The sequence below is a fragment of the Cricetulus griseus genome, chromosome 7 (genome assembly GCF_003668045.3).
Source record: "Cricetulus griseus strain 17A/GY chromosome 7, alternate assembly CriGri-PICRH-1.0, whole genome shotgun sequence".
NCBI lineage: Eukaryota > Metazoa > Chordata > Mammalia > Rodentia > Cricetidae > Cricetulus > Cricetulus griseus.
In genome coordinates, this window is record NC_048600.1 from 127389280 (window position 1) to 127413080 (window position 23801).

At 49.2% G+C, this 23801-nt stretch overlaps 1 protein-coding gene across 2 annotated transcripts in view; it reads left to right on the forward strand.

The window, feature by feature from the left end:
• Positions 1-23801, forward strand: part of Dnai2 (dynein axonemal intermediate chain 2) — a 34797-nt gene that overhangs the window by 1761 nt on the left and 9235 nt on the right. The window contains exons 1-8 of one of the 2 annotated variants that reach the window (XM_027425757.2): positions 29-955; positions 6576-6775; positions 8917-9078; positions 10046-10167; positions 12201-12343; positions 14012-14125; positions 19229-19368; positions 20664-20786. In XM_027425757.2, coding sequence (XP_027281558.1) covers positions 6593-6775; positions 8917-9078; positions 10046-10167; positions 12201-12343; positions 14012-14125; positions 19229-19368; positions 20664-20786 — 987 coding nt within the window. In that variant the 5' untranslated portion in view covers positions 29-955; positions 6576-6592. Of the gene's footprint in view, positions 1-28; positions 956-6575; positions 6776-8916; positions 9079-10045; positions 10168-12200; positions 12344-14011; positions 14126-19228; positions 19369-20663; positions 20787-23801 lie in introns of those variants that run through there. The other variant, XM_027425758.2, reaches the window with a different exon arrangement.

Below are 23801 nucleotides of genomic sequence, written 5' to 3' on the forward strand. Positions count from 1 at the left end.
GTGCCTGTAACTCACTGAGCCATCTTGTCGGCCCTTGATAGGGTTTTCTAATCCCTCCTGCATTTCTCACTTCCTGCCTTAAGCTCATGAGAACACGTCTCTCATTGTGTCATCCATGCATCCATCAGCTCTTTCATTCACGCAATGAAACCACGTTTACAATGTGCCAACCACACAGCTAAGCCATGCATGCATTCAGCCTGACCCTGAAGGAATTCCTATTCTGGAGATGTATGCAGAAGGTTGGTGGTGCAGCGGACATGGCAGCAGAAGAGACCCGGACATTGCAGCAAACAGTGACAAATCAGACAAGATCAGAATGACCAGAGCAGGCTTTCATTAACCCAGGCGCAAGGCTTCCCACGCACCGGTTGGTCACTTTGCTTTATTTTCAGACTTCGCCGGATGCATAACTGTAGCCTTGGGTAAGCGTTTTTGGTTTTTTTTGTTTGTAAAGCAAGCCAAGCGCTGGTTTACTTTCCTCCACCTCTTCCGTAGATGACCTCCAGATAAGGGAGGAGAGAAGGGCTTTGCTTCCGACCGGGGGCTGCGAGGTGGTGGTGGGGTGACTGATGTCACGTGCTCCAGATCTCCTTCGGAACGGCCAGTGTCTCGGCCCAGACAGGGTTGCTAGGCAACCGGTAAACTCCACAGCTCCCAGCCGTTTGAATTGCGCTGAAGCTGGGACGTGGCTTGGGCGCTTTCCCGAGCCTGGCGTGGCAGGAGAAACTGAGGCTAGGTAAGGGACTGGCGCCCGGGAGGAAGCCTGGCGACAGAAGGGAAGAGCCACAGAGGGTAACAATCACCACCAGTTCAAGAAACCTAGGAGATTCCTTCTAGAGGAGCTGTCGGACGCTGAAATCGGGACCAGCGCTCTTTGGTCAGCATTAATCCTCGCTGCCCAAGTTCCAGGACCTCGGCAACCCCCAAGCACCTTGCCTCCTGCCCCACTATTGTAAGCATTTCTGGGGGATCGATGGGACAGGTATTCTGGCACTCGGGAGTCTCAGAATACTGAGTGTTACACAGCTCAGATCGAAAGGTATCCTGGAGCTCGGGAGCCAAGGAATACCACAGGTCACAGTAAGCACAGCAGCTCACAGCCCTGTTTGCAGGGGTGGTTTCCCCAGTGTATCAGCTCTGCTCTGGCAGGAAAGGGTTTCCTCCGCGAAGTTGTTACATTCCAGTTCTGCTCTGGGAGAGCAGAGTGTGGAAACTCAGCTCTGTCAGGGGAAAGTTTCACCAACAAAAGTGTTACAGCCCTGCTCTCTGCTCTGCCCAGGGTCATCTCTGCTCAGCCACAAAAGGTCTTAACTCAAAGCTCATCCAAGGGGTTTATTGGGAGGGAAGAATGCAGGAAGAGTGGCTGCCCTCTGCCAGGGTGGCATAAGACAGCCAGGCAGCCTGAACAGCCATAAGCTGAACAGACACAGGGTTTATATAGGGATTCTTAGGGGTGGAGTTTTTCCAGGGGGTGGGGATTGGCCAGATTTCAATCTCTGAACTCGGATTGTCTAGATATCCTGCTCAGGGATTGGTTAGTTTTCTGCACAGGCTTGGGGTCAGATTTAGCTCTGGTTTCAGGGCCAAAGTGTGTTTCTTTCACTGGTCCTTTTTAGCCTTTTGGCTCTAATTTTAGGGTGTATTTCTTTGACTGACTCTGATTCCAGAGACAAAGTGTGTTTCTTTGGCAGACCCCTTTTCCCTACAATTCTCCCAATAGGCTCTGAGCCCGACTGTGTCCCGGAGTGGGCCGGACTTCTTTCAGGCTTTCATGTGAATGGAGCAAACGTTCTGCCTGGGGAGGATGGGGCCGTTAGGAGAGCTTTCTGTTGGGAGGGAGAGGGAAAGGCCTGAGGTCCCTGCACTACTTGGGAGGCAGATGCAGGAGGATAACTGAGAGTCCTAATTCAGCCTAGACTATTCTCAGTAGGCTCCAGGCCAGCTGGACTAAGAGTGAGAACCTGTCTCAAAATTTAGAGAGGGGCCTGAAGGGATGGCTCAGCATTTAAGACCGAGTATTGCTCTTGAAAGAGGGCCAAGACTTAGATTTCCAGCACGGGCATCAGGTGACTCCCAGCCCCTGTAACTCCAGCTCCAGGGGATAGTACACTTTTGGCCTCCACTCCAGTTCATTTGTGTGCACATACCCCATCCCCCCTCACACACGCACATGATGGAAAACAAAGTCAATCAAGGAAAGTGATGTGGGGGAGGTCACAAGAGGACTGAGGGCTGGGTACAGGCACTGTATGTGTGCCCCTTTCCTTTGCCCCTTGGCCTGAGAGTGGGCCTTATCATGCTCATTAGGGTCATGAAAACATTTCCTAGCCGGATCCGGGAGTTTCTTAAAGTCATGGGGACGACACAAGGAGCCTTCCCTCTGCACTGATTGCTCAGGCAAGGCTCCTCAGTCCCAGGCACACAGATGGGCTGACCCAAGCGACAAAGGCCAGCCCTCCTCCTGGCCTGTCTCTGGCACTGGCACCCCTGCTTCCTGCCATTCCCCTCACTCCCCTCCCAGCCGTTACCACACTTTCTGTTAAGCCACTAGGCTTCTCTCTAGGAATGACTTTGCTCATCACCCCTGCATGAGGCAAGCGTTGTTTTGAGATTGGGGTTAAGGATCCATTGAGACTCTCCCCCCACCAGGATGCAGGACTTGATTGCATGTTTTGGTGTTTGTCCAGGCTATGGAGGTTCTTTGTGAGTTTGAGAGTTGTTGGGGCTGGGTGTAGCTCAGTGGTAGAGCACTGGTGTGTGTGTGTGTGTGTGTGTGTGGTTCTAGAATCCGTATTTAGCAGTGAGGGTGGGGTGAGATTGTGGTTCTTCATATTTCTGGATCTCTATATTCTCATGGGGCAATCTCCCCCTGATACTCCTAGGCAACAATAATACTTTTGGTCCCCTCTGCTACACACACACACACACACACACACACACACACACACACACACACATACAGAGAGACACATACAAACACACACACACAAACACACACACACACACACACACACAGCTTTCAGACACCCTGCTCAGACCCTGGGGAAGCCCCATCCTGCAACACTGGTCTCCCAAGAGAGGGGACCAACTTTTGTGACACCCCTTGGCTGACCTGGTCATTTATCTTTTCCCTGTGCTAGCTTGTGAGAAAAAGAGCCTGCTTTGAGTCCCTGAATGTGCTGTTCTTCCTGTCACCAGGCTAGCCTTTAAATGCCCTCTCTGTCTGCCTCCAGACACAAGACAATGCCTCCGTTCTCCATGAGGGCCTGGCCTTGGGAAACACCAAGGACATAGCAAAGCTGTTAGAATCTGATCAGGGCTGGAGGCTGGGTTGTTTTTGTTTTTGTTTTTCTTCCCAGAATTTTCTCATTCTCTTAAGTGTCTTTATGTCGCCTGCCTTAGGAGTCAGCTGTGTCACAGCAATTGGAGATGGAGAGAGACAGCCCCTAATTGCCTGAATCCAGCTGCTGGTTCTGGGAGACAGGACGCTTTTCATGACTGGTGGAAGACAGGGAATTTAATTGACTTTGCACTCTTTTCCCCAAGGCTTCAATTTCATCCAGACAGAATGAAGATGTCAGGGCACCCTTATGCAGACTTGCTGCCTTGACCACCCCTCTGCCCTCTGAGGCATCACCCCCACCTATAAGGGAGGCTTTCCAAACCACATTCTTCAAGAGTATGGTTTGTGTTGGCTTTGGGAGTGGTTTGAAGCATGCTGTTTATTATTTTTGTTGTTTGTTTTCAAGACAGGGTTTCATGTAGCTCAACCTAGCCTTGAATGATGTAGCTGAGGCTAGCCTTGAACTCCCAATTCTTCTGCCTGCCTCTACCACCCAAGTGCTGGGATTACAGGCATGTGTCACCATGCTAAGCAGGTCATGCTGCCTTCAAGGAGCAATATAAGGGTGCCAAGAGACTGGAGAGTTAACCCCATCCCCCTTTCTCCTCACTCAGCCCCTGCTCCACCCTGGCACCTGCTTCTAGATGGACATGCCCAGCTCTCAGCCCCTCAGTGTCCAGGACTCAGCAGCCAGAGCCATGGGTCCAACTCCTACAGCCAGGGAGCCCTATAGTTTCTGTTCTTGCATTCAGAGCAACACAGCCCATTTTGAGTTCATTTTTGCTATAATATGAGGTACAGCTCTTTCCAATCTTTCTCTTGGGAATGCTCATTTGTCCCAGCATCATCTGCTGAAAAGACCATGCCCTCCCCTTGTATCCCTCCCTGATGGCTTGTCAGAGATCAGCTGACCATAAACACGAACAACGGTTTAGTCCTGACCTTTCAGTTCTGTCTTCATTGATCATATGTCTCCTTGCATCAGGACATCACTGCTTTCATTACTCATGGTTGCATTGATTGATTGATGGATGGACAGATGGATGGATGGATGGATGGATGGATGGACAGACAAACAGACAGACGAACGGATGGACAGATAGATGGATGGATGGATGGATTTAAACAAGTTTTTGAGTTTAAGTCTCACTGGGTAGCCCTGACTAGCCTGACACTTATTCTGTTCTAGGCTGGCCTAGAACTTGCAGTGATCCTCCTGCCTCTGCGTTTTCTGTGCTGAGATTATAGACATACCACCATGTCTAGTGCATAATTGGGTTTTATTGTCTATCTCCCCTTTCCCCCTCCCCTCTCTCTCCTCTCTGCTTGTGTGTACATCTGTCTTTGAGATAGGATCTTTTTAAAAATTTGTTTTTAAGATTTTTTTATTGAGCTTTACATTTTCCCCTACACTCCTTCTCTCCTCCCCTCTCCCATTCCACCCTTCCCCTGTTTTTACAATTTTTAAAGTGTTAATCTTATATGTAATGAATGTTTTGCCTGTGTGTTTGCCTGGTACCCCCAGAGGCCAGAAGACATCAGATCCCCTGGAACTGGAGTTACAGTTACTGAGAGCTGCCATGTGGGAATTTAACTCAGGATCTCTGGAAGAGCAGTCAGTGCTCTTAACCTCTGAGCCATCGCTCCAGCCCGCCACCTGTTTTTTGTTTGTTTGTTTTTTGTCCCTCCTCAAAGTGGCTCATAGAGCCACATAGGTGGAGGGATGGAGGAGGCATAGATCCCCTGTGTGACCACCAGAGGCGGTGTCGAGCCTGGTAATCTGGCACTCTGGCATGGATGAGCCTTTTGAACAGTTGTGCCAATGGCTGGGGCTTGCTTCTTAAGAGATTCAGGTCTCTCTAATCTGTGTATCATATGGTTCAAATATTGAGTGTGATGGTGGGTTTAACTCAACCTCATAGTCGTCAATATTGCTTCCAGCCTTTCCAGCAAGTCCATTGATTCAATAGAAAGTGTGTAATCTTGTGGGTAAGAGCTCTGAAGCCAGGCAAGCCACCCGGGCTACTTGTCAGCTATACGACGCCAGGAAAGCCACCTAAAGTTATGAATGTTCTGTGAGACGGTGGTTTCATTGCTCACTTCAAAGGGCAAGAGCAAGTAACAAACAGTGCAATCTAGACTCAGCACACAGTTGACACTCAGTTACTCTTGGTGTTTGAGGTTTTTGTCTTGATTCCTTTTGTTTCTTTAAAGACTTTATTTTTCTGGACACAGTGGCTCATGCCTTAAATTTCAGTACTCAGGATGCAGAGGTGGGTGAATCTCTAAGTTTTAAGGCGGCTTGGTTAGTTCCAGACCAGACACGGAGACACTATCTCAAATAAGATGTCTTCAGCTGGGAGAGGGTGGAGTAAGGGGGGTGGGCGGGGTAGGCATATACACACATGCTAAAAGAGGCCAGAAGGTGGCTTGGGGTCTATAGAGCCAGAGTTACAAGCAGTTGGAGAACCAAACTCCAGTCCTCTGTAAGAGCAGCAAGTGCTGTTAACCATTTTAGACAGCCTTGCTGTACACACAGGCTGTTTTAGAAGCAAAGGCTGACCTGAAGCTCATGGCAGTCCTCCTGCTTCCGTCTTCCCAATGCTGGGAACCATCATACATGGTTTCAGATGAAGGATTTGGGGTTTGGATTTTTTGTTTGTTTGCTTTGCTTTGCTTCTGTTTTGTGTTTTGAGAAAGGATTTCATATAGCCCAGGCTGGCTTTGAACTTGCTATGTAGCCTAGGATGATTTTAAAGTCCTGGTCCTCCTGCCTCCACCTTCATGGTGTCTCACTGAATGCGATTACTTTTAAGAGATTGTGTGTAAGTGTGTGGGTAGGAGGCAGTTACCTGCATCCTGCGTGAGAGTCTAGACACAATGTGTGTGCACGACCCATAGGGGCCAGAAGAGGGTGATGTTGGGTCCCCTGGAACCGGAGCCACAGGTACTTGTAAGCAGTCATATGGTTGTAGGAATGGACCCCAAGGTCCTCTGGAAGGGCAACCAGTGCTCTTACCCACTGAGTCATCTCTTTAGTCCCTAAATGATGTTTTAAAAATACAGGTGTAGCTTCTGGAGACATCTCCTAGGCTTCCCTAGCCTGGCTCCCTGCAAACCAGTTGCAAAACGTAGCCCCACCTCTGATGAGACCTGAGGAGATGGGCAGTATCTGGGTGGACCCCTCACCAATCTCAGGCTCTCCTCTGTGTCCCCCTCCCCCAAACAGCTGTCACAGCCATCACCATGGAGATCGTCTATGTGTACATCAAGAAGCGCAGCGAGTTTGGGAAACAGTGCAACTTCTCAGACCGCCAGGCTGAGCTGAATATCGACATTCCGCCCAACCCTGAGCTGGCTTCACAGTATGTGGAGCGGAACCCAGTGGACACCGGCATCCAGTGCTCGGCCAGTATGTCAGAACACGAGGTGGGTTCCTGCCGTGGACACCCAGATCAGTGGGGAAACTGGCCTGCCTGGAAACTAGGTAGAGTGGAAAAGATCAGGTGTGGGAGGTGTACGTTGGGCCAGAGCAGGTGTGTCCACAGAATGCACTCACTCTCTGAATTGCTATTGATGCACAGTCTCTGTAATGCTGAAGGATGGAGGATATATATGAGACAGAGTTTCTCTGTGTAGCCTTGGCTGTCCTGGAACTCGATCTGTAGACCAGGCTGGTGTGACGATAAATATTTCTGCCAAAAGCTGCCTGAGCCCCACTGCCACGTGTGAGCTTTACGCCAGCCGCCTACCCGAGTTAGGCCCAAATGAACACACAGAAACTTGTATTAGGTTCAATGCTGCTAGGCCAATGACTAGGATTCTCATCTGTTAGCTCAGTCTTAACTATCATAAACCTATATATTTTATAAGACTTATCTTATTGGACGCCTTATTGGCGTCCCTCCTTGCTGGTGGATCACATTGTGCCGCTGGAGCAGGAGCCGAGGGGAAAAAAGGGCCCTTCCTGTTTCTCCTTCGCTTAAATACGAGTCTCCTTGCTATGTCACTTCCTGCCTGGATCAGCACTGCTCTACTACATTTCCCAGAATCCTCTTTGACTCCTAGTTTCGTCTAACTTGCTGTCTCATTGGCCAAACAGTATTTTATTTAACAATCAATAAGATAAACACACACAGTAGTACATTCCCCATCAGGCTGGCCTCGAACTCACGAAGATCCACCTGCCTCCGGAATGCTGGGATTAAAGGCGAGTGCCACCACCTCCTGGGGGAGAATAGAGGATTAATCACTGTTGATGTGCTGTCTCCTGGGATGGGTGGGTGGATTCCTGGGCCTATTTAACTCCAGATGTGGCTGAGGATAGGTGTGAGTGTGGCCCAACACACCACCAGGGCTTCCCAGTTGTAGCCTGCACTTCAAAGCGCCCCACTCTAGGAGAGCCGGATTAAAGCAGAAAGGAGATGGGGCAACGAGCTAATGGGCATGGGGATCCCTTCCTGGAAGATAATGAAAAGCTTTGGGACTACGGAGAGGTGATGGCTGCACCACATTTTGAGGAGATGTAGCTCAGTTGGTAGAATTCTTGCCTAGCATGCATAGAGAGCCCTGGATCCATCCCAAATGTTGCATACAACCAAGTGTGAGCCAGGCGTGGTGATGCACGGTCTTTAATCTCTGCACTGGGAAGGCAGAGGCAGGTGATTCTGGGTTCAAGGCCAACTTGATTGACACAGCTCGAGTTCCAGGCAAGCTAGGGTTACATAGTGAGACCCTGTCTGAAAAATAAAATAAAATAGGGGCTGGAGAGATGGCTCAGAGGTTAAGGCACTGGCTGTTCTTCCAAAGGTCCTCAGTTCAAATCCCAACAGCCACATGGTGGCTCACAACTATCAGTAATGAGATCTGGTGCCCTCTTCTAGCCTGCAGGCTACATGCAGGCACAAATACATCTTTTGAAAAATAAGAAAATTAGCAATAAAAATAAAAGCAAGTGTGCCAGCACACGCTTATAATCCCAGCACCCTGGAAACAGAGGCAGGAGGATCAGAAGTTCAATGTTATCTTCAAGCTACACAGTAAATTTGAGGCCCACCTGGGCTACATGAGACCTTGCCTCAAATATAAAATAAATGAATGAATGAATGAATGAATATGGGAGTGGGAAGATGGGGGAGGGGAGTCAAGAAGGCAACTTTATCTGGGAAAACTGCCCTGCCGGCTCCACAGCACGCACAGCGCAAGCCACACTCTGAATTGCTGTTGATTTGCAGTCTCTGGGATGCTAAAGGATGAGGATTAATCACTGCTAATATAATATCTCACGGGATGGGTGGGTGGGCTCCTGGACCTATTCAAAATAAAGATGGAGCTGGGTTTTCTATGACCACCATTGCCCTATGCTAAACTGTCAAGGTAGTGCTACTGAGGCCACCTGTAGTCACCTGAGGACCAGACAGGGCCTCACTTTGTGCCTTTGGTCAGGGCACCCCTTCCTCAGTACCCCTTTAACAGCTCAGGGTCCCGGGACCCGAGACCCGAGGATCTGGGTTTCTAGAAATGGCTGAATGCTTAAACCTGTGACATCTCACGTGTGGATCTCTGTTTAGGCCAACACGGAGCGGTTTGAGACGGAGAGCTGCGGGATTAACCATGTTGAGGGGGGCTGGCCCAAGGATGTGAACCCCCTGGAGCTGGAACAGACCATCCGCTTCCGGAAGAAAGTGGAGAAAGATGAGAATTACATCAATGCCGTCATGCAGCTGGGCTCGGTTAAGCTCCTCCCCCTGCTCCTGCTGTCCAATACCAGTTCCCTCGCCTTGGACTGTGCCCAGGCTATGCATAGCCCCATGTAGGCTTCCGTGGCTCTCATCCAGGGAAGGGGGGAACCTCACCGCTGACCATAAGGGCCTGTAGCCAAACAGGTTTTAGAAAGAGACTAGAATGCTGGAAGAGGGCTGGCAAGATGGCTCAGCCTTTGTCACCAAGGCTGATCACATGAGTTGGAGCCCTGGAACATACATGACAGCTGGAGAGAACTCACTCCTGTAAGGTAGTCTCTGACTGTCACACATGTGCAATGGTGAGCACATCTGGCCAAAAACAAGGGCACACACACAAGAATAGTAATTAAATAAATAAAATTCGGTAAAAGGGTACTCCTAAAGAGTCTTACCAATCAGTCAGTAACGAATATTCACATGCATGCCCAGAACTGAATCTAAGTCTCTGCCAGACACAGCCGATGCTGCCAACTGAATCTCACTCACATGTCTCCTGCCCCCAACGAGTCTGTAATTCACTCCAAGAGTCCAAGACAGACAGACAGACACACAGACACACAGACACACAGACTTTGCCAGATACCATCAAATGGAACCCTGTTGGAGACCATTTGCTTCCTAAGCAGGGATTTCCTGCTGATGGGATCAAAGAAGGTTGCTGGAAGGGTATTGCGCTTGGGCTAGACCTTGCTGAACAAGGAACAGCAGGAGGGCCTTTAGGGTGGTTTGTCTTTGACCTAAATGCTATGTGGGCCGAGCTTCTATGCCTACATTCTCAAGAACCAATTGTAACTCTTTGGAGGGGATGCTTCCCCCATGGAACAAGGGCAGGGACCTCTCTATGTTTGCTCCTTCTCAGACTGCGGGATAGCCCCCCACAGGGCGGGGCCAGGGGATAGGCCCCCATTGGGCGGGGCCAGAGCTCTCTCGGTAAGAACCTTGGGTGTTCCCGCAGATCATGGAGCATTGCATCAAGCAGAACAATGCCATTGACATCTACGAGGAGTATTTTGATGAGGAGGATGGCGTGGAGGTGACTGAAGAAGCCCCTTCAGCCAAGACCATCAACGTCTTCAGGTAGCTTCAGAGAGAGGGTGACAGGTGGGAGTGAGCAGCCCAGTGAGGATGCTGGGAACCAAACCCAGGCTCTCTAGAGGAACCCATACCCTCTCTGGCCTACACAGGCACCAGGCATGCGTGTGAGGCACACACACACACGAAGGCAAAACACGGATACGCATAAAATAAATATATATATTTTAAAAAGTAACTGACTCTAGTTTTTCACAGTTTTAGGCTCTCAGAGGAACAGAACAGGAGTGCAGAGAGCTCTTATGCAGCCAGTGTGATGTTTCACACACCTGGAGTCCTAGCACTCAATAGGCTAATGAAGTAGGACTGAAAGTTCTACGTCAGTCCAGGTTGCAGACTTTGCCAAAAACAAAAACAAAACCATGGTGGTCCACACCTGTAATCCCAGCTCTTGAGAAGCAGAGGCAGGGAGATCAGGAGTTCAAGGTCATCCTCAGACTCAGGAGGTACATAGGGAGTCTGAGGCCAGCCTGGGCTGAATAAAACCTTGTCTTAAAAAAAAATAAAAATAAAAATCAAGAGCCAGTTAACCAATCCACCAAGTCTCTGCTATGCAGAGGCCATGGTTTCCATTAGGGGGCACTCTTGGGCCTCATAGTCGATGGATTTGGACCAAGGTCCAATACAGAGCAGGTTTTCACTGCCCTAAAAAGTCCTGACTGCTTTTCCTATTCATTCTCCTGCCCTCCAACTCCTAGTACCCACTGATCTTTTTATCATCACCAACACCCTACAACTTGTGGTCCCGTTAGTCTGCTTTCTTTTTCTCACTAGTGGGCTTGTTTCTCTGAATCTCGCCCCCCCCCCCCCCAGTTTCCTTTTCTTTCTGGCTGGCCTAGACTCACTATGTAGCCAACACTAGCCCTGAATTCCTGATCCCTCTGTGGTCTCCCAAGTGCTGGGATTCCAGCCCTTGTTTTATGTGGGGCTGGGGAGCAAACTCAGAGCTTCATGGATGTAGGCAAAGACTCTAGCAGATGAACTTCATCCCCCAACTCCCCTTTTATTTATTTAGAACTGGGGTCAGAGTTAGAGGTGTGTGCTGCCATGCCTAGCTGGCCAAGAGTTGTGAACTCGTTTGGGCAATTACCAAGTAGTGAACTGACTGGATTCTCCACCTCTTTCATCCTGATAATCATGAGATAATAAGACTCCCAGTAAAATATTTCATAAAAGTAAAAGTGTTTCAACTAGGCCAGCATGGTGGCGCACACCTTTAATACCAGCACTGGGGAGGCAGAGACAGGCAGATCTCTGTGAGTTCAAGTCCAGCCTTGTCTACAGTAATTTTCAGGCCATCCAGGGCTACACAGTGAGACCCCCCATCTTTAAAAAGAAAAAAGAAATGTGTTAAACTACAGCTCACAGTTGTGACACATAAGATTATCAGAACAGTTGGGGCTATACAGGAATCATCTTACTGAGGACACAGCCTGTGTTGGTGTGTACCTAGTATGTACAAAATCCTGGGTTTGATCCCCACTATCTTATAAACTGGGTGCCCAGGTGCACACCTGTAATCTCAGCACTTGGGAGGTGGAGGCAGGAGAACCAGAAATTCAAGGTCATCCTCAGTTTAAGGCCAGCCTGGGGTACATGAGATCTTGCCTCAAAAAATATATCTATTATTAGCCTGAAGTTCAGTCATCTCCTTCCATGGCTGTTTCCTCTAGGTAGAGCTGTTTAGACTGGCTTTCCATTTAAGAAAGTCTTGTCAACTTCAGGGGTTTCTGTGGGTTTCGCTTTGTTTTATCTATCTATCTATCTATCTATCTATCTATCTATCTATCCTCTATTTATCTATTGAGACAAGGTCTATCTACTCTGTAACCTAAGCTGGCCTGGGTTGTGGATTTACAGGCAGGAGCCATGAGTCGTCAGCTTCAACCTTGTAAAATCAATTCCTAAGTAAAAGCAGTTGTTTAGATCTACTTGGATTTTTTACAGAGGAATCTGATAGACACAGATCTGGGCAGACCCTACCCTCCAATCCTCTGCCTTCCCTACCCTCCCTCCAGGGACCCTCACGATATCAAGAGGACAGCCACACACCTCTCCTGGCATCCTGACGGCAACAGGAAGCTGGCGGTGGCTTATTCCTGCTTGAACTTCCAGCGAGCCCCCACCGGCATGAGCAACGACTCCTATATCTGGGACCTGGGTGAGGAAACAGGTGGTTCCACTGGCCAGGGAGGGCTGAGGGGCCAGGTTAGAAGCCAGCAAAACTCAGGGAGCTGACACTAGACAAGGGGTCAAAGACACTCTGGGGGGCCACCAGGGGCAGGAGGAAGGCTCTTGTCTCCTCCCTGTGTGGGAGTAGGCAGGCACAGCTCCACAGAGCCAAACCAGATGGGAAAAGTCCCCATCCATGCTACATTTGCCTTCCACACTGGGAGTGGATGCTATGGCCTTGTGAGTGTTGCTACTCCCCAGCCCAACTCCACATTGTAATCTGGGGCATTGAGATCCTTGGTATCCCAGAGCCCTGGGATCCGAATAACAGAAGGAGCATAACAGAAGGATTCCTACTTGACCAAGCAGGGACCCAAGCAGAGGGAAACCACCCCACCTTTCCTGACACTTGCCTCTCCCTAGTGACCGACAGTGACAGACCGTTTTTCCCCAGGGAGAAATGGTCATGATGTCAACGTGTAGGCAGGACTCAGAACTGACTTTCGGCAGCTCATCAAATTCTGACGGCCGCCCTCACCCAGGGTGAGGGTCGCCCTAGTTTCAACCCTGGTCCTCAGACCTGGGTGGAAGAAATTGACAGAGAGTAGATTTCCTTGCTTGTTTTTATTTTTGTTTTTCAAGACAGTTTCTCTGTAAATCAATCCTGTCTATCCTGGAACTCACTCTGTAGACAAACAAGGCTGGCCTCAAACTCACAGAGATCCCCCTGCCTCTGCCTCCCGAGTGCTAGGATTAAAGGTGTGCGCCACTAACGCCCGGCCAAGAGTAGACTTTGTGTAAAACCTCAGTGCCATCTAATCACGGATCTAGCAACTTGGAGCTGGCTGAAGCAGCAAAGGAATGAAGAAAAGACAAACAGACATACACTGAAAGGCTGAGGCAGGGCGGTCTGGGCTCTCTGCTGGAGAAATCTCAGTGTCAAGGAAGCTCACTGTGTTTGTTGTATAGAGTTGAACAGAGATGTGGGGCTATTGCACACAGCCGGACAAGGGTACAGGATTACACACGCAGATAAACAAGGAGGCAGGGCTATTGTACAGCTGGATCTAGAAGGCGGGCTTAGGTAATCTTAGGGGCTGGATCCCTGTAGGCGAGCCATCTTCAGTCTGTAAATATCTGGTAAGGAGAAAGCTATGGTCAACATTCTCTGCACACACTCTCAACACTCACCCGAGTCTGCTGGAGGAAGCTTTACCATTTCCCTGTGAGCCTCACCCCCCCCCCCCAGCAGGGGATGGAGGTGAGGTGAGGCTTTGCCCTTCCTCCCTGGGTCTGAGGCTCTGGGGTCCTTGGCACCGCTGGACCTATGTCAAAAGCAACCAAGCACACATTCACTCGTGACTTCACTCACTCGGACTTCCTCCACGCCTTCTGCCTTAGGACCAAATTTTCACTTCATACCAAACCTGGGGAATGGACTAGAAATCAATATATGAATGCACACCCCAATCCTGGCTCTCACCCCTATGTCCCCCAAATAGAGCCACTAGCAAAGATTCAGGCAAAAGAGACCACAAGGGGAGGAAGGGTTCCACACTGTCCTTGTCACCCTCTGCACCATGAAGAATGGGTTAAACTGATCCACCCTGTCCTTTCTCTGTGTAGGCCTAATGGATTTCCCCCCTCTTTATTTTAGAAAACCCCAACAGACCTGAAATTGCCCTGAAGCCATCTTCTCCTCTCATCACCCTGGAGTACAACCCCAAAGACTCCCACGTGCTCCTAGGGGGCTGCTACAATGGGCAGATAGGTAAGCAGAGGCACAACACCACTAGCCCACATGGCTGACAGGGCCCAGCCCGGGCTTAGCAGGCAGACCATTCAGGAAGCTAACATTGCAGTCCCGAGGGAGTCAAGGTTTGCTGACACTGGGCTAGCCTCCAGTCATACTCATTCAGGTATATCTAGCATTACCAGGCAGCAAGAAGTTTTTAAAAATTATAATTCAGGACAGGGAGATTGTTGTCTTTAAAAAATCTCAATCATTCAATTTTGCCAGTAAAGACTCGGGAACCAGATACTGGGGTGAAAGCCTGCCAGCTCAGAGAGACAGAGAAAGCACCTGGCTAACCTTCCTCCTCAGCCAAAGCCTCCTACCATCTCCAACAAGACTCATCAAATTGAATGTACCCCACCCACCCCACCCCACCCCCACCCAACCCCCGCCTCTGCCGCTCTGCTTCTACCTTGAGTGCATCTCTGTCTGTCCTCCTGACTCCTCCTTACTCTCTGATTTTGTTTTAATAATCCCATGTTCACCTCCTATCAACTGGTTGCTTGCTCCACCTCTTGACCTATGGTTGACTTTATTTAATCCTGTTGACAGCATTCAAGCAGAAAATTCTTGGATTAAAGGTGTGTGCTAGGACTGAGCCACACCACAACCAAAAACATGTTTTTCCAGTAAATAACGCAATCTTCACAGTGTGATCAAATACCACGCAACAGGAGATGGTTAGGGGAAAGGTGCCTGCCACCCAGCCTGATAACCTGAGTTGACCTGTGCAACCCACATGGTAGACAGGAGACAACCGTTGTCCTTTGCCTTTCACATGTGTGCCAGACACATATATGTGCATAATAAATAAATAAAATGTAGGGTGTTTGTTTTGGTTTTTCGAGACAGTGTTTCTCTGTGTAGCCCTGGCTGTCCTGGAACTCACTTTGTACATCAGAGATTTACAGAGTGCCTCTTCCTCCCAAGTGCCGGGATTAAAGGAATGAGCCACCACTGCCCCGGCAAATGTAGTTTTGTTTTTTGTTGGTTTTTTTTTTTTTTTTTAAAAAAAAAAAACTGTAGTTCAAATAAAGTCAAGGACCAGGGTCAGCCATGGAGGAATGTAAGGGCCATCGTGGAATCCAATCTGGAAAAAGTTCACGGGATCGGTGTGGGTGACGCTGGGTTTGCACACGCCATTGGGAAGCATCACCTCCAGTGTTAGCTACAATTCCGTCGTCAGTGAGACACACATCTGATAGGAGAGACTTAAGGGAAGATAAGGGATGAAAGGTTCCTGAGTGGACAGCCCATCATGCTGAGAAAAGCAAGGCGACTGGAGTGGGCTGGTCTTTGGTGGTGGGAGGAGCTTGCAAAAGGGGCGTCTCGCAGCAGAGCAGGAAGCACAGTGTTTGGGCGTTAAGTAGACTGTCTCTTCCCCAAAGCTTCATAGAAAAAGCCCCTTCTCCAACTCTTCCCCCTGGCTAAACACTCCAACCACCCAGCATCCCCCGCTGCTGCCTCCCCCTCCTCCCCTGCACTCCCCAAGGCCAGTTAGGGCAGCCTGATACTCAGGTGAGGGTCTCCTGACTCCCTCCCTCTATTAGAGTACAAACAGTTAACAAGGGCAGCTGGGACAGTCCTTTCTTAAGGGTGCACAGCTGAACTCCCCAAGGCGGTTCTGATGAGAAGGCTGGGGATGAGGTGGAGGATGGGCACTTACATGTCTTAGAGTCCAAGCACAACACGTGGGGATCAGTTCTCATGTTTCACCGTATGTGTCCTGGGGATTGAACTCAGGTTGTCAGGCTTGGCGGCAAGCATCTTTCTCTATCCAGCGACATCCCTCAGCCCCTGGGCTTTTCTTTATTGGAAGCGCATGAATGAATTCAGTGCTTTCACTTGCTGTGGCTCTTGACATTTTCTCTCCCCTTCTTTTTCTCTTCCTTCTCTCTGTCTCTTTGACACAGAGTCTCATGTAGCCCAGGCTGGACTTAAACTCAGTATATAGCCAAGATTGAACTTGTGACCCCCCACCTCCCCTTCCCTAGTGCTGAGATTACAGATGTGCCCCCACTATGCCAGGTTTGTTTCTGAATCCACCTTGGCAGCGTCTGCTGTTCTAGGGTGTTTCCATTTCATCTAGGTTACCCAGCTCTTTGACGCATCATTCACCATCCATGATTCTTGTATGCTTTTAATCCTTTGTTTGAGCTTTGATTTTGTCTTAGTCAATCAAGAGCTTTGTCAATTTGTCACTCTTTCACTTTTTGTTTTTGTTTTTTGTTTGCTTTTTTGTTTTGTTTTGTTTTGTTTTTTTGAGACAGGGTTTCTCTTTGTAATAGCCCTGGCTGTCCTGCAACTCACTTTGTAGACCAGGCTGGTCTTTGTAGACCAGGCTGGTCTCAAACTCACAGAGATCCACCTGCCTCTGCCTCCCAAGTGCTGGGATTAAAGGCAGGCGCCACCACCTGGGCTCTTTCACTTATTTTTTTTACTTCAACTTTTATTCCATTTTCTGTTTCAGCTGTGTGTGTGTGTGTGTGTGTGTGTGTGTGCATGTGCTCCCAGGTTGTGTGTGTGTGTGTGTGTGTGTGTGTGTGTGTGTGTGTGTGTGTGTGTGTGTGTGTATGTGTGTGTGTGTGTGTGTGTGTGTGTGTGTGTATACATGTGCCCGAGTGTGCCCAGGCTGCTGATTCTGCTGCCTCCACCTCCCAAGTGCTGGGTTTGCTTTCCATACCCAGCTCTTATTTTTATTTAAGAGAGGCTCTCCCTGTGTAGCCCTGGCTGTCCTAGAACTTGCTTTGTAGACCAGGCTGGCCTCAAACTCAGAGATCTGCCTGCTTCTACCTCCTGAGTGCTGAGATTAAAGCCATACACCACCATTCTTGGATATTTGGGTTTTTTTAAATTATTTTATCATTTTATTTTGTAAGTCGGTGTCTCCATATGAAGTCCATATAGGACTTGAACTTACTGTGTAGCCTAGGCTGGTCTCAAACTTGCATTAATTCTCCTGCCTCATCTTCTGAGCTCTGGGATTATAAATCTGAGCCATTGTGTTTAGCTTTGCTTGTAGTTTAATTGCTCTTGTTTTTCTGATTTGCTTTTATCTTTTGTTATTTGATTATGTATATGTGTGGATGTGCACTTGAGTGCAGTGCCCTTGAAGGCCAGAAGAGGGCATCAGAGTTACAGGCAATTAGGAGCCTCCCATTGTGGGTGCAGGGAACCCAACTCTGGTCCTCTGCAAGAGTAGTATACACTCTTAAGCACTGAGCTATCTCTCCAGCTTCCTAATGTGTTTTTGCCTTAAAGACAGTGTCTTACTTTGTAGCCCAGGCTAGCATTAAACTCCTGATTCCCTGAGGAAAAAAAAGCTCAGGTCTATTTCTCTGAGACCTAATGCATCCCTAAGGGAGCAGCCAGGCTGTGCCACAGTGATGCGCCCCATACATTTCCCTGCCGTATTATCCATTGTCTGAGCCATAAAGACCACAGCCAAGCTGCTGTCATGACTTATTCAGTAGTCCACCCCACTCATTATTCATGACCCCTTTCAGTGGCTTTTCATACTGGCTCACAACAGCTCAGCCCCAGGGTCCTGCTACTATACTAAGGAGACTCCTGCTATGACATTTAGGATCACAGGACCCATCCTGGAGCATTGTTTTGCAGAGCAAGTTAGTCAAAGAAGCATATTTCTGGGCCTGGCCTGGCCAGGGACAAAAGCCTTGGACTTGGGGACTACTAGGTCAAAACTTACAAGCAAGTGAGTAGGTATGTCTGCTGATTTACAAAATCATCTTCCCTGGAAATGGTTCTGAGTAAGTATGGAGCCTTGATGGCTTTCAGGAGGAAGGGAAAGCCAGATACATCAGGGCAGGAAGCAGGCAGGCAGGCTTTACCCCTTTGTTGGCAAAGGACAAAGACGAGATCATGGTAGGATCTTAAGCACGCCCATGAGTTTTTCTTTCTTCTTAAATTTATTTTTAATTTTATGTGCATTGGTGTTTTGCTTGCATGAATGTATGAGGGTTTTGGATCCCCTGGAACTGGAGTTACAGAAAGTTGTGAGCTGCCATATGGGTGCTGGGAGTTGAACCCAGGTCCTCTGCAGCAGGGAGATCTGCCCACCTTCTTACCTCGGGGCCTTTGCCTGCTCTTCCCCTGCCTTGGATCCTGGCCTCACCCCTTTACTTGGCTAGCTCTGCCCTCAGCCTTCGCTCTCTGACATTTTTCCCTACCGACCTTCCCTACCAACCAGCCCAGCCTCTCTACCTCCTGACCCCACTCCTGCCCCTCCAAGTACTGAGCCTGGTCCATTCCAGGAGCTTCACCAGGGCATAGGGTCGTCTCAGAGCATGGCCGGGGCACAATGGAATGAATGAAGCCTGGGCTCCTTGAGTCTCTGCATAGATTGTGTGTGGCTGGTAGAAAACATAGGCTGGTTCCAATGTAGCCCTGATTCTAAAAATCACACACACACACACACATACACACACACACACACACACACACACACACACACACACACACACAGCCCCCAAACACAGCTCTTGCCTCCAAGGGAAGTGAAAGACAGTTCTAGAGTCAAATATGAGTGACCATGATCTGGTTACACCAGATACTAAGGAACAATGTGTAGTTTCCCAAAGTTCTTAGAGCTGCACAGCAGAAAACTGCCAATCAAGGCTTTTCTCAGAGACAGTGGTGGAGCCATGAGTGACAGCAAGTCTGTAAACCCCGAACTCCAGAGGCAGAGGTGGGAGACTCAGTAGTTCAAGGCCATCCTTAGCTATATAGCAAGTTTGAGGCCAGCCTGGGCTACATGAGACCCTGTCTCAAGGAACCCAAAACAAAATAAGCGAACACCTACCTCCCACTGCCAAATACTAGTGAGAATAACAGGCTTCAATGTTATCTGATGACACCCTTCTTGTGTCTTATTTTTGTTTATTTTGAGACAGGATCTCACCATGTAGCCCTGGCTATCCTGGAACTCACTATGTTGACCAGGCTAGTCTCAAACTCAGAGTCTCAACTCTGCTCAGTAGCAGAAAAGCACTTCTGCAGGTTTGGCTGGTTTGCTTTTCTGGGACCTTCAGTTCACAGTCTCATCTTCTCCCCTGTCAGCCTGCTGGGACACCCGGAAGGGCAGCCTGGTGGCAGAGCTGTCTACCATCGAGTTCAGCCACCGAGACCCAGTGTATGGCACCATCTGGTTGCAGTCAAAGACAGGCACTGAGTGCTTCTCAGCATCCACGGATGGGCAGGTACCACCCGGCTGGACCCTGGAGGGGAGGGAAGAGGGGAGGGGAGGGGAGGGAAGGGGAGGAGGGAGAGGAGAGGAGGGGGAGGAGGAGGGGGAGGGAGGAGGGGAGGGGTAGAGGAGAGGGAGGGAGAGGGGGAGGGAGGTAGAGGGAGGAGGGGAGGGAGGGGAGGGGAGAGAAGAGAGGAGGGGAGGGGAGGGGAGGGGAGAGAAGAGAGGAGGGCCCAGGAGAGGCATCCAGAGAACATTGCCTTATGTTCGGCTTTCTGTCACTTCGTTTTTTGTGCAGTGCTGGGGCTGGAATCCAGGGCCTTGCACATGGGAGGCGTTCTACCGTTCTACCACTCACACACACACACACACACACACACACACACACACACACACACACACACGGGGTTGGGGGACAGGCGGGGAGAAACTTATTTGGGGGCAGTGGTGTATAGCATGGTGCCCGAGTGGCTACTGGGAATCAAACTCAGGACTTCAGGTTTGGTGACAAGCATCTCTACCTGCCCAGCCATCTCACTGCCCTAAATTCTCCCCCTTTTAACATGGAATAGTGGATGACCACAAAGATTCAAGGGCAGTCTCTGAAGTGCCGCCTCTAGCCACAACACCCCAGCCCCTCCCTGGGATGTTCGTTTTCTGTGTCTGCCCTGAGAAATGCTCTCTGTGCAGTCAAGCAAACACTCCTCTCTCTCCATTCTCCTCCATTTGCACACCCGACACCTGTCTGCACCTGCTGTGTCCCCTGAGCCTACTCAGCAGCCGCTTCAAATTTCATGAAGCCTGATTCTGTGCCTGTTGACTGCTTGGTGTAGGTGTATTATGATTTGTTTAAGAAGGTTTTACATTCTGTTAGCATCACACAAGGAATAGTGAGAAGTACATTTGTGCCCAGATCTTTGCATACTTACACAGGCAAATCTAGAGCATATATTGCTGGCAGTGGGAATGCTACCCTGCCTTGACTTTTTGTTTGTTTGTTTCTGTTTTGAAATTGGATCTCATGTAGTCCAGGTTGGCCTCGAACTGCTGAACTTACTGCCTCCACCTCCTGGATGCTGGGACTACAGGCACATATCACCATGCCTGGGTCCTTGTTTTCACCTTGCTTGATAGATTTTGCTAGAAAGGGGAGTCTTGTGCCCGAAACTAAATTGTGTACAGTTGGCTTTTGTGAGTCTTACAAATATGTTTGTTCTCGTTGGTCTCACAGCCTTTGAGGCCCTGGATGGTTTGGGGGAGGGGGCAAAAGCCAGGGTCCTCAAGTTCTCATTCATCTTCCCATGCCAGGTCATGTGGTGGGACATTCGCAAGATCAACGAGCCCACGGAGGTAGTCATCATGGACATCTCCCGAAAGGAGCAGCTGGAGAACGCCCTGGGCGCAATCTCCTTGGAGTTCGAGTCTACTTTGGTGGGTGTTTCTTGCTCTCCCTTCCTCATCTTCACTTGCCGGGCTATGGGCAGGCTGGGCTGGTGTAGGAGACAAGGGAAGAAGAAGCCCTTCCTTCCCGCTTTACTCCACGCGGAGGCTTTACCATGATGTTCCAGCAGGGGGCAGAAGAGCACTTCCACAAAGGCCTCATGCTCATGGGCAGCAGAGGTAAGCTTTAAAAGCAGATCGCTGGCCAGGACCAGTATGCACACTGCTTTGGCTTCATTTGAGGCCCCAGGCTGGTTACTTCCCTTCCTCAGGGGAAGAAAGAGGTGTTGAGAAAGGAAGGAAGAGCAGGGGAGCCTGGTGGGGAACCTGGTGGGAAATTGTGTCCATACACGATTAGGGCAATTCCCAAGTGACAGACAGGCCATGGCAAGGAAGCCCCGGAAGCCGGGAATGGTGGTACATGTCTGTAATCCCAGCACTTCTGAGCTGGAGGCAGAGAGATCAGGGGTTCGAGGTCATACATAGCAAATGTGAGGTCCTGTTTAAACAAACAAACAACAAAGCAGAAAACAAGAGGGCAGCAAAGAGGGTTCAGTGGGTAAATGCATCTAATGTACAGACCTGATGGCCTGAGTTCAATTCCTGGATCCCACTATGGAAGGAAACTGACTCCCGGAAGTGGTCCTCTGACCTCTGTGCATACATAGCATGCTATGGTACACACACACACACACACACACACACACACACACACACACACACACACCATGATGATGATGATAAATAAAATTTTTAAAACTCTGGTGGTGGCGATGGCGGCGGCGGCGGCGGCAGTGCACGCCTTTAATCCCAGGACTGGGGAGGCAGAGACAGGTGGATGGATCTCTGTGAGTTCCAGGCCAGCCTGGTCTATAGAGAGAGTTCCAGGACAGTTAGGACTACACAGAGAAACCCTGTCTCTGGGAGGTAATAATAACAATTATTTTATTATTATTATTATTATTATTATTATTATTATTATTATTATTAATCAAAGTTGAAGCCAGAAGCAGAAGAATCATTGAAAATTCAAGACCAGCTAGAGAGTTCTAGGCCAGCCAGGAGTACATAGTAAGACTATGTCCCAAACATACAAAGCCCAAAACCAATAAAATTAAATCACAAAGTTTGAAGTTGAGTGGAGCAGCCATAGGAATGAACACTCTCTCACTAAATAAGGCAAGAAAATCACCTTGGGCTGGTCACTTCTCTACATCTTGCTGAGGTCCAAGCTTGTCCCCCTACCCACACTTTGGAGGTGTCACTTGTTTGCTCAGAGTCCTGTCGCACCATTCCCAGAACCTTGGGTGGCTCTGACTTCACCTCTGCCCCGGGGATCCTCAGCCACTGGCCAGAGTTCAGCTCTGGGTTGATAAACTGGGAGATAAACGAGTTGCCCTGCCTCCATGGCGTAGGAGGAGCCCCTGAACTCAGGGCCTATTTGGGAGGGTTCAGTAAGTCATTGTGCCCCAATGCTGGGATTTCCAAGCCACACACTAGAGGTAATGTCCCCACTTCTCTATGCTGGTCCCTGAGTGCACAGCCTTTGCCAGACATGGGCAGCCACCATGCTCCTGGAAGACCTTGATTTTATCCCTGCTTCCCCATAGACAAGAGGAGTCTTGGTGACAGTAAACTGAGTGCCCTGGTACATGGTAAAGCTGTGACTTGAGCCCCCAGCTCTGGTCCTATCTCCACCCCAATGTGATGTCTGAGGCAAGCAGGCTGGGTGGTTTGAACCTGGCCACTTACAGGTACCCTGTGACTGGCTTACTGGGTTGTTTCTCAGGACCCCCCAAATTTGGTCTTTTTATTTGATGCCCAACTTAGTAGCTCAGTATGTGCTCTCTGTCTCTTGTTATTGAATACTGAATCTGGGACCAACATTTTAACACTAAACCATCTTCCGGTCTATGCATGTTTCAAATAAACTCACCCCTCCCTCCCTCTCCCTCTCCCCCGCTCTGGTTTTTCAAGACAGGATTTCTCTGTGTAGTCCTGGCTGGCCTGGAACTAGCTCTTGTAGACCAGGCTGGTCTCGAACTCACAGAGATCTGCATGTCTCTGCCTCCCGAGGGCTGGGATTAAAGTCATGAGCCACCAATGCCCGGCTCATTCATGTATTTTAAAGGTTTACTTATTTTTGTGTGTGAGTTTCAGCCTGCCTTTTCTGCTTGCACATATAATCCTGGTACCTGAAAAGGTCAGAAGAGCGCACCCCTGCAGCTATAGAGTTGTGTTTGTGAGCCACCATGTCCATGCCGAGAGTCAAACCTGTGTCCTCTTACAAGAGCAACAAGTGCTCTTAACTGCTGAGCCATATCTCCAGTCTCTCTTAGTTTTTTTTTTTATTTTGGACAAGTCCCTTGTATCCCAGGCTAGACTTGAATTTATTGTTTTGCCAAAAAACAATCTTGAACTTAAAAAAAAAAAAAGATATTACTTTTTTTTTTTTTTTTTTTTTTTTTTTTTTTGCTTTTTCGAGACAGGGTTTTCTCTGTGTAGCTCTGTGTAGCCTATCCTGGCACTCGCTCTGGAGACTAGGCTGGCCTCGAACTCACAGAGATCCACCTGCCTCTGCCTCCCGAGTGCTGGGATTAAAGGCGTGGTTCACCAACACCCAGCCCAAAGATACTACATTTTAAGTCATTGGTTTTGGTGTGGAAGTCAGAAGACAACTTGGGGGAGTCAGTTCTCCCCTTTACTATTTGGGTCTCGGGGACTGAGCTCAGGTGGGGTTATGTCTTTCATCTGTCGAGCCATCTCCCAGACCCATGACCTTGAACTTCTGATGCCCCTGCCTCTACCACTTAGTGCTGGGTTACAGGGTGAGCCACCAGGTCTGTTCTGGTTTAACCGCTTGCAGAGCCAATTCAGCAGTACTCCTCCCAGTGTCACACACCCGTCCCCACCACTGGCTCAGGAATTTTCCCATCTTTCAAAGCTGACGCTCTTTATTAAGATGTCAGATTTTATTTACCATGGGGCAGAGCAGAAAGAGACTTG